At 38.9% G+C, this 10,639-nt stretch overlaps 1 protein-coding gene across 2 annotated transcripts in view; it reads right to left on the bottom strand.

The window, feature by feature from the left end:
* FREM1 (FRAS1 related extracellular matrix 1) overlaps positions 1-10,639 on the bottom strand; it is a 126,850-nt gene that overhangs the window by 13,963 nt on the left and 102,248 nt on the right. For both annotated transcript variants that reach the window (XM_025215527.1, XM_006033656.3), the window contains 7 exons: positions 10,217-10,289; positions 5,437-5,586; positions 3,884-4,122; positions 2,429-2,476; positions 1,962-2,144; positions 1,563-1,691; positions 533-648 (listed from right to left, as the gene is read on the bottom strand). In XM_025215527.1, coding sequence (XP_025071312.1) covers positions 533-648; positions 1,563-1,691; positions 1,962-2,144; positions 2,429-2,476; positions 3,884-4,122; positions 5,437-5,586; positions 10,217-10,289 — 938 coding nt within the window. The remainder of the gene's footprint in view (positions 1-532; positions 649-1,562; positions 1,692-1,961; positions 2,145-2,428; positions 2,477-3,883; positions 4,123-5,436; positions 5,587-10,216; positions 10,290-10,639) is intronic.

Genomic DNA, 10,639 nt, shown 5'->3' with positions numbered 1-10,639 from the left:
CACTCTAATTAAAGTGCCTCAAACATGTAGTGTATCAGTGTCCCCACACTGAAAAATGGTGACAGGGGTGCCTTAACTAAAGCTAATTCAAAGTACCCTTGCTGCCATTTTTAAGCTCAGAGACACTAATACACGAGATGCTGGAGTCTGCTGGAGCGTGGTAATTACCACACTCCAGCAGACTCGATTAACTGAGTCTCCTCTGATGTGCTGTAATTACAGCACATTGTAGCAGCCTCACTGTATGTATATAGGTGCCCTAAGAATCTAAACATTCCAATGGTTGAAGGATTGGAAATCCTGAATAAGGTAGTATAGACATCCAATTCAAATATTTTGAGATTAGCCCTTCCTGGGCTTTTATTTTTATATTGGTTCTTAAACTGGGCCAGATCTCTGTAGTATTTCCCCTGGATTGTGCAGCCTCACTGGAATGGAGCCTAATCTCAGAACGAATGGAGAGCAGGTAGCAGTTCAGTGCAGGAGGAACACCTAATCACAAAACAAAATGATTAACTTGAAAGTCTCTTACTGTTCCCGGCAAGCCTGAGCAGCGGTATTCCAGGTGACCTTGTGATCAGCTATTAGGAAATAGCAGCTACCATCATGATGGCTCCATCCAGAGGGGCATTTTTTCAGGTTAACTATCTGAAATAAAAATCATTTGTTCTTAGAACATCTTGTTTATTAGTATGAATTATCTCAGATTGCTCCTTCAGGCTACTCTAGAATAAAAAATAGCATAACCATGAATTTATTCTAACAAAACTTCACAATGATTTAAAATACAATATTTCCAACTAGAAAAGATCAACAGAATACAGCATTTTGCCTAGTGGGATTGGAGGCTTGTACAAGATCAAAGCAGCAAAACTGAAATATTGGTTGTAATGTGACTACTTTCCTATTGCCAAACACTCCTGAATAGAGGAGTAGGAAAAATACATATTACTGTTGACCTCTGGGAACCAGGCCAAGCACTGCTAATGCCATAGCCATACTGAGAGTAAAGTGGGCGCATCTATATGTGATGCTACTTCGCCGTAGCAATGCACTATGGTGACATAGTGCCTGCAGGCATCTACATGTGACCAGCAGCTATGTCACCGTAGCGATGCACTCCCCCAGTACAGCATATCATCACAGTGAAGTAGCTGATAAAAATAACTGTGCACTGCTTTTTGAATGTCTCTCCCTAGCCCAATAGAAACTCAAGTCAACAAACAATATTACATCAGGGTTTTTTACATGCTTAAATTCCTTTCAGTCAAAAAAGTGTTCAAAGAGATGTCCCCTTTCTCACATTCAAAATGTAAACTGAATGCAGCAACTCAGAAGGAAATATCTACTACTGTAAGCTAAAAGCCCTTGTAACAAAGGGATATGGAATTTAAGAGATGGGATTTGGTATGATTTTTAATTAATTCTAAAGTATGTAATTGTAAACTATGTCTTTGCTTGAGAATTATATAGCTTGGTTATAAAAAAGGCTATATCCCTATAGGGTTTTCCATCAGTGGAAACTTTAAGTGAAATGATCACACAGTATGACAGATGGTTACCTTGCTTTTTGAATCCCATAACTTCCATGAAATGCCATCACACTGAAATAATTTTTGGACCCTTTCTTCATAATGCAAGAGCCCCTTTAAATCTGATGTGCAGCCCTTTGGAAAGGAGAGACCCAAATCCTGAAAAGGGAACAGGATTTGCCCATTGAATTAAAAAGGTTACATAGAATAGATCAGTTGCTAATTCAACCATTTGTGACATGCAAGCACTACAAAGGTTGAGTTTTTTCATTTATTCATCTGCTGGCTAAATGACTTTCAAGAATTAGAATAGTAAATTTTGGAATGGAAGAGTTAGGCTGAGGATCTCAGTGGTGTTAAATCATCTCAGAACACATAATGACTGAAAACAGATAGTAAAAATGCTTAGGAAACAAGAGGGTTCCATACCTGATGGCTAGAATGTAATACAGATGTCAGCTCTGCCTTATCAGCTTGTGGGACTTCTGTCTTCCTGGAGGAGACCACATTGCTTTTCAGCTCCCCTTGGTTAATTACCAACACTTCAGCCTTTTTGTTTGCATTAGCTGATGAAGTATCTTCTTCTACTCTGAGAGATACCAACCCATGATACTTGATTTTAAAAAGTAACCAAAAAAAAAAAAAGAAGAAAAAAGATAGTATTACCATGTATTAACAACTCTAAAGTTGTCTTCATAAAGATACTTTATGTTTCAGAATCATTTTCTATTTCAAATCAAAAGGAAAGAGACCCAAAAGTAAAGGAAAAACATGTACAGAATGAAAAAATTCTGAAAGTATCAACTACACTGAATCATTGTATATGTAGTTATGGTAAAATACAATAAGAAAAACATTGTGCAAATATGCAGGTGGACACAGCAAAATACGCTTACTTTAAAAACCACATCAGTTCCATTTCTAAACACAGATGATGGATGAACCTGAAAAAGTCAGATAGTAAAGTGATTTTGACACGTGTGTAATACTAGAAACAAGTAAGTAGCTATCTGTAGCTTGCTTTTCATGCAAATCTTGTTGGAGTTTCTATTGGGCTAGGGACAGACATTCAAAAAGCCTGAGCCTGAATTGATTCAATCTTTGCAGGTTAGTTGAACCTGCAAAGCTTGAATCGATTTGGAGGTGGATTCCCTTTACATTCCAGAAATGCAGGCACATGCCTGCAGTGGCTCAGGCTAGAAGCCAGGGAGTGCTAAAGCAGCCCTCTCTTCCCTTTCACTGTACTGAGCTGAGGGAGTGGTGGGGCATGGCCAGGCCCTGGCAGGAAACTGTTATTAGCCCATCAGGGAATTGATCACACTGTTTACCACCCCATTAAGAAAACAACAAAGGGATATTGCCAGCTACCTGTTGGTTCTGACTGTTGATTCAGCACAGACCATAGCCAGCATGTGGTCTGCTAGTTAATACACAGACACCTCTCTGCAAGGCAGAGAGGAGGGGGGAATTACTGCTAGCAGGGAGTGACAAGGGGAGGGGTGGAGCAGGCTGCAGTCTTTGCCAGAGCTGCAGCCAGGGAGCAGAGGGGAGGGGCCAACCCTGCCCAGAGAGCATGCTGGGATGCTGGGGGAGTCTGGTTTATTTTAAACCAGCAAGGGGTCTGGGACAGGCATTGCATAAACTGATTTGACCCAGATCAGTTAAGTCTAATACTACATTCAACCAGGTTCATCTCAAACTGGTTTCAGCCATTTTCAAACTGTCTTATGTGCACTGAACATCTGTTCTGTTATAGGTTTAAACCAGTCTCTGATCACTTAAACTGGTTTATGTGTAATGTCTGTCCCTAGCCTTGGTGGATAATCTCGGTTAGCAAACCATGCAGAATTTATCTCTTATTTTTTATTTTTTTCCAAGCAATAGAGACTGAGAACATCTGAAAGTAGTTACATGCGGTACATAAAATTGTTCTCATAGCCTATTTCCATAATCAGTTAACAATCATAGTTGTATCTTAATCAGACCAGGATACATGAAATCTGTCCCCTGAGGAACATCCATTTTTTTCAAATTTAAGAAAAGTCTTTTTTTTGGTGTGGCTTTTTTTAATAGACCTCTCTGCTGCTATAAATGAGCTGGGTTCAATACATGCATATCAACTGCTGATGGGCCCTGATCACATTTTTGCCTGGTGTACATTTCCTTCCTTCACTCTATCACTTTTACATACACACATATTTTCAGCATCAAGATCTTTATACAAAATAGCTCATGAGTGTGCTCCACTGAAAATTCAAATATTTTCTGACTGCACTTAGCTAAGATTGTTTTGAAATAAATACATGTAGAAACTCCCCATGTCTTATCACTCCACAGTACAGCTGCCTTACTATTTTGCCATTTCCAACTGCTCTTAGTCTAGTCCTTGACCGATTCACCAACTTGAATTCCGGTAGCATATTTCCCTTCTGCATCATCACCCCTTCGGAAGAAGACAATGGGATCCTTTCCAAGTGAACAGTGCCAGGGCTGGAGGGCAATAAGGAGCTGGAGGAAACTGGAAGCAATGCATCTGTCCTCCATAAGTTGTGCTTGCTTTGGCCAGAGGAATGGAAAAAGCTGCACTGACCTGAAAGCATACAAGATGGCAGATGGTCAGTTCCTTCTCCTCCATAAATAGATAACTGGTCACAATGACTTGGACACTGAAACAGTTCATCATTAAAAGTTGGATGATTTTTCATTTTAAGTTGCTGATTTGTTATTCATTAGTCCTCTTTTCTCTGGTTTGTTTAGCTAGAGGAAAACTGCTAGTACTGTCTGACAGTAATACAATTTTAAGAACTTTATCACAAATACTAAACCCATCTTCCTGTGAATTAAATTAATTAGTAAGTATCTGTTGAACAATATTTTTTCTAGTATTACTAACGCATATGATTAACCTATCCTTTATGCGCAAACCCAAGACCCAGTTTACCTCATCTACCAGTTTTACATTGGTATATTTGTTGACTTGAACTGGGTAACTCCTGTTTATATCCTGTGTTACTGAATAGGAAACCAGACCCTGAACTTTTAAAAATGACTGTTGTAGGACAAAGCCAAATTCATTTTTACGTTTTTATTTAAGATATGTTCTGCTTAGCTGCCAGAGAAAATATACTATAGCCCTCAAAGGATTTATCTGTCTTGATGATAATTTCCCATTTTCCTCCTGTTGTTTGCACTGTGGCTAACCTGTGGTACACATGCCAGAAGTGGCATGGATAGCCTCTGCGTGCCACGTGGCAGATTGAAGCCAGTATAGGTAGTACAGTAGCACACAGAGCAGGGAGCAGAAAGCAGAGCATTAGATCAGACAGATGAAGGGCATTGAAGTGGCACTCAGAGAGGGTGCAGAGCTAGTTTGTGGCACATTTACCAAAATAGTTGGCCCCACTACCATATTGGATTACTGAAAAATACTAGAGCATTGCAACAAAATGGTCAAAACCATCATAATGCTCATTATTGTATGCTGGAATGTCTTGGACCATGACTGCAAAACACCAAAGAATTTGTTTTAAAGGTTGTGTTTATTTGTTATATTTTTTCTGACATTTCTCTGAAAGGAGTGCAGTCATAATCACTAGAAAAAATGTTTTAATGTTCCTTCAAAATTATTTGTTTGAAAACAATGAGAACTGAAATTGAACACTCTTGTTGTTAGCAAGGGTTTTTCTCTTTTTGTACTTGTTGCTTCCTTCATGCTGTGTTTCTTAAGAGGAAGAATATGGTTATGAGAAAGAATAAAGGGTCTGTAACTGTCAAAACTTTTCTTTAAAAATAAATTAAGCATTTTGATTTGAAGGTAAGTGTTAGCAACATTTTTTGTTGAAAATAAGTAGCTGCTCAGCCAAGATTGTTCCAGATTTTAAAGATGAAAATCAAAAGAGAATACCTCCTTTTGAGTCCAAAATTTTCACTACAGCTTTTGTCCTGGTGCCAAGAATTGCATTCACAGGGGAGTTCAGAACTACTTCAAAGACTTCATCGTCTTCCTCTAATCCGTCATAGGTAATTACTATATTCCACTTCTTGGTTGACATTCCTACAAGAAATAAACATTTTAATTACTCTTTAATTGCTATTTCAATCAATCTGGGTGTCAGAGAAATACATTAATTAACATGTCTATGGCTAGAATGGAATAGGTTGTGTATACTATTGTGCACCTACCAACTGACTGGACTCCTGCTGTTCTCCCAAATAACATTAAGAGACCAAATTTGTTCCTGGACAATGATGATATAGTTCAAGTGCATGTAGAGTAACAAAAACGTGCCTTAGACTTGATGGATACAATACGCAAATGCAGGGCTTCAGTTGCAATATTAAGGAGAAATGGAAAGTATCCTTTTTATCCTAGAATCTTAATTTTAGGGTTACAATTATTTAAAATATTTGTATAACCAATCAAAGAATACCTTGGCTTTAAATACTACACTTTAGAAACCAGACTTGGTTCTTGACTCATTTGCTGATTTCAACTGAGTTACTTCAGATTTATACCTCTGGAAATGAAAACAGATTCTTACACCAATACAAAGAGATATTCTGGTTCTTTGTTGAAATAGCAATGAATAAGTGTGCGTTAAATGATTGTGTGCTTATACATAAAGAAAACACACTCACACATGCACATAAACACAACAGTAGTTTAAATGTGTATTGATGTGAGAGGATTATTTTCTATTAGATAATTCCGTCCAGGAAAGTTGTATTCCAGTTAGTCAGAATCAGATATCAGAATAGGCTTTTTTGTCATAGAAATAACTTGGGTTAGATGTATTTTTGCTTACAGAATTGCACCACAAAGTTAAGATGAATGTTTGGTGGGAAAACAATAAGTATTGCATGCAATATTTATTTTATTACACATGCATTGGACTCCAATTTGTTTTAGTCTCTATTTCTGAGTTACCTTTCATTTGCATCTCTAGTCTGATGCTCTAGGCCCAATGCTATGCACATAGATATCCTTTTGACTTCAGGGGGGTTGGATTGTGTCTGTTGACACTGTTAACCTTCACTTTCAATTTATTAATTGTATGTGCTTCTTAATATGGTTTCTGGTTGTATATGTAATTTATTTTAAAAAGCATCAAATTAGTTAATCAATCTTAAGCAAATATACCTCTATCCACAAATAGGGAGCTACCTCAAAAATCTATCTCCCCTCAAACAAAAGCTTCAGAAAACAACTGCCTTCATGCCCTGGAGATCAACAGATATGGGGCTTTTGCTCAGTAAACACAGGCAAAGGACTTGGTATTTGGCAAGAGGCGGGGGATATATGCCAACACAGAAAGTGTGTGGTAGTGGACTGTTCCAACCAAAAAAGTACAGCGTGCTTGTTGCAAAAGTCATGTGGGATATGCTGATTTGGTATCTCTTTGGTAACCCCAGTGGTAGCAAAAGAGTGATGTAGCTGTGATGTCCATTGTAAGCAGCAGATTTCAATAACAACAAAAAAGCAGCTTTCCCTTAGAGTGAATCAGTGTATACATCTTTGCACCAAGTTCAGAGCATCTGCTTAGATCAACACTGAAAATGTTCTGCCTTCAGCTTCCAGACATTTCAATCTAAGTACTAAGTGTATCAAACAATTTTAGGGACATGGAGAGAGAGGTGGATTTATGATGAAGAAGGAACCAGCCATGTAAGGTATTTTTTACACCAACATCAATATCCTGGTACCACAGCTTTTCATTTAAAATAAAAAGACTAGCATAAAGGTCTTGGTTCTGCACTGTTACCCATAGAATAGATTGTGTTCTTTTTCCTGCCAAAAGCCTGTCGCAGAGGGGTGCTTTAATTTAATTTTTTATTTGCTCCCACTCTGTTGCTATTCCATCTGTATTCCTGTCTCTCAACACTCAATGCTCTCAGCAAACCGCTGGGGAAAAGCACCAGCTTCAGAGATGTTATTTCAATTCAGGTGTTCTAGGAAGAACTAATTTCTCCACCAATGTGTTTATTGCATCATCCCTCCCAAATCCGTTTCTAAAACATGATGACCAAAAGTTATACTTGGGACATTGTGCTTCATCTTTATGCCAAAGCCATCTCAGTAAGAGACAATGACATTTAATTTTATTAGACTTTTAACTGAACTAAATGCCACAGATTTTCCTTTGTGATAGCCTGGCAAATCCTCAATAAATATATGTTCAAAGGCTGCAGTCCTACAGACTCTCTGTAGCCAAGAAAACTGTCGGCATTGCCTTTCTGCACAACAAAAGCTGACATCCTATCTGGGGCACCCTCTCATACAGATTCCACAAGGTTGGGTTGAAATTTGCTTATCACTTCACCCTTATCTTTTCTTTTTCAAATGCGGAAAAGTGCTTAGGCTATTTTCCCCATAAAACAGGCACCATTTGTTTGAGACTCGCACAGATGATATTTCTTATTTCCTCTATAGTCATGGTGATGTTTTGTAATTATAATTACTCCTGGTAGGCTGTGTAGAATCTCAGTTGGCATTTCAGGCAACAGCCAAACTACATTTTTTCAATTCAAGTCTTAGGTTGAGGCTCTGAAATGTGCTGAAAATCAGATATGCATGTGCAAAGGAGATAATGATGACAGTAAGTGTGTTCTCACACCTCAGTATCTACTTGCACATACAAAATACACCGGCATGGCAAACAAGGAAACTTTGTCCCTGGTTGGTCTATACATACCCACGTACACAGACAAGCATGGACTTGGAGTTTGATTGTAATGAAGACTGCAGTACAGAGAAATAAAAGTCAGATCTCCTTTATTCCAGAAATCTGGATTTTTACTGATTCTTTATCCAGGAATCCCCCTCAAACAACAGCTTATTCATATTTATATGAACTTGCTATTGTTTATTAGAGACCCTGACCAAAATCAGGGCTCCACTGTGTTACATGCTTTTCAAGATGCAATTTCTGCCCCAAGCAGTTTACAATCTCATGTTCCAACCCTGTCAATACTTACACTCACACTTAATTTTAAGCATGCAAATATTTTAATTAAACTCAGTAACCAAACTGGATGTAACAGGAAAAAAGAAAGATTACTGCACTTCACAGATGTGGAACTGAGGCAGAGGGATTAAACGTGAGTTTCTCTGCTGTACCTCTTAGAAGCAGACCACTTAACTTACAACCCAGTGTAAGGTCAGATAGAATAACTAAGCTACATCCTTCTAATCTTGTGCTGCTCCAGCTGCCTCTCCAAACTCTAGTATAACCGAAACTGGGGACTGTTCGTTATAGCCTCCTCCCAGGGCTGCTCTATGGCTCTAGCACTGCCTAGAATGTCTACACTAGAGTTTATCTTGTGGGATAGAGTGCCTTCTCCAAGTATCTTCTGCTGTCTGTATCAGAAGAATCCTCCCATGAGAATTTAGGAGTCTTCTTTACATTTCTCTGGCCGTTTTACCTTGCATAAATGAGCCAGGACAAGGGCAAATGAGAGAGATTTGGGTGGCACAGGAAATCTGTAGAAGAGGCAGGACAGAACCCAGGTAAGGAAGTACAGGTTGGATGAATAGACAGTAAGGTGGATAGAAAACTGGCTGAATCATTGGGCTCAGAGGTTAGTAATACATGGCTAGACTTCTAGTTTGCAGCTGATAACAAGTGGAGTGCTCCAGGAGTCAGTCCTGGGGCTATTTTAGTTCAATATCTTCATCAATGACCTAGAAAATGGCACAGAGTGCACCCTCAGCAAGTTTGCAGATGACACCAAGCTGAGGGGAGTAGTAGATATGCTGGAAGGTAGTGCTAGGACTCAGAGACCTGGACAAATTGGAGGATTGGACCAAAAGAAATCCCATGAGGTTCAATAAGGAGAAGTGCAAAGTCCTGCACTTAGGACAGAATGATCCCATGCACCAGTACAGGCTGGGGACTGATTGGCTAAACAAAAGCTTTGCAGAGAAGGACCTGGGGGTTACAGTGGACAGTAAGCTGAATATGAGCCAACAATGTGCCCTTGTATGCGAATGGCATACTGGGCTGCATTAGTAGAAGCGTTGCCAGTAGATTGAGGGAAGTGATTATTCCCCTCTATTCAGCACCAGTGAGGCCACATCTGGAGTAGTGTGTCGGGTTTTGGGTCCCCCACTACAGAAAAGACGTGGACAAATTGTAGAGAGTCCAGAGGATGGTAAGAAAAATGGTTAGGGGGCTGGGGCACATGATTTCTAAGGAGAGGCTGAGGGAACTGAGCTTATTTAGTTTGGAGAAGGAAAGACTGAGGGGGGAATTTAATGGCAGGTTTTAAATACCTGTTTTCAAAGGGGATGGGGGTAGACTGTTCTCTGTGGTGGCAGATAACAGATCAAGAAGCAATGATCTAACGTTGCAGCAAGGGAAGTTTAGGTTAGATATTAAGAAAAATGCTCTCACTAGGAGGGTGGTAAAACATTGAAACAGGTTATCCAAAGAGGTTGTAGACTCTCCATCTTTGGAGGTTTTTAAGACCGGCTAGACAAAGCTTTGGCTGGGATGATTTAACTGGGGATGTTCTTGCCTTGAGCAGGGGCTTGGACTAGATGACCTCCTGCAGTTCCTTCCAACCCTAATTTTCTATGATTCTATTACCTTGATTCCCATTCAACTTCCCATCTCACTCTCCACATTTACATCATTGCATCAGTTAATTTATTATTAAATTAAACCTGACATGCCAAAGCATACCTGGATCAAACTGAATGAGCTTAGAAGGAGGTATAGTAAAATCCTTGCCAAGTATAGCAGACGCTTCATTGACCTAAGAAGAAATTAGGCAATAAATACTATACAACTTGAATGAATGAAATTTAATAATAATAAATATATAATTTTAATGAAAAAGCATCATTTTCTAAATTTTCTAATATGTGCTGCAAGGTACTGGGGATATCCATCACCTATCCATGAAGCCTCCAAAGTACATACAGTATTTTATGATACTCTGTGAGACCACAGTGAAAACAGAACTAGGAATAAAATAAATCTTGCTAGTTTAAACAGCAAAAATTCAATTCCAAACTCAGCTGTGGTTTAAAAATTATAATGTAAAAGCTCTTTATATTATCAGAAAACAGATTGTGTGAAGCCAACTCCCACCCTTCATTCTTC

Source organism: Alligator sinensis, unplaced genomic scaffold, assembly GCF_000455745.1.
Source record: "Alligator sinensis unplaced genomic scaffold, ASM45574v1 scaffold185_1, whole genome shotgun sequence".
In the NCBI taxonomy this organism is placed as follows: domain Eukaryota; kingdom Metazoa; phylum Chordata; order Crocodylia; family Alligatoridae; genus Alligator; species Alligator sinensis.
The sequence above is the reverse complement of the archived record's forward strand: the minus strand, read 5'-3'. Positions and strand labels throughout refer to the sequence as shown.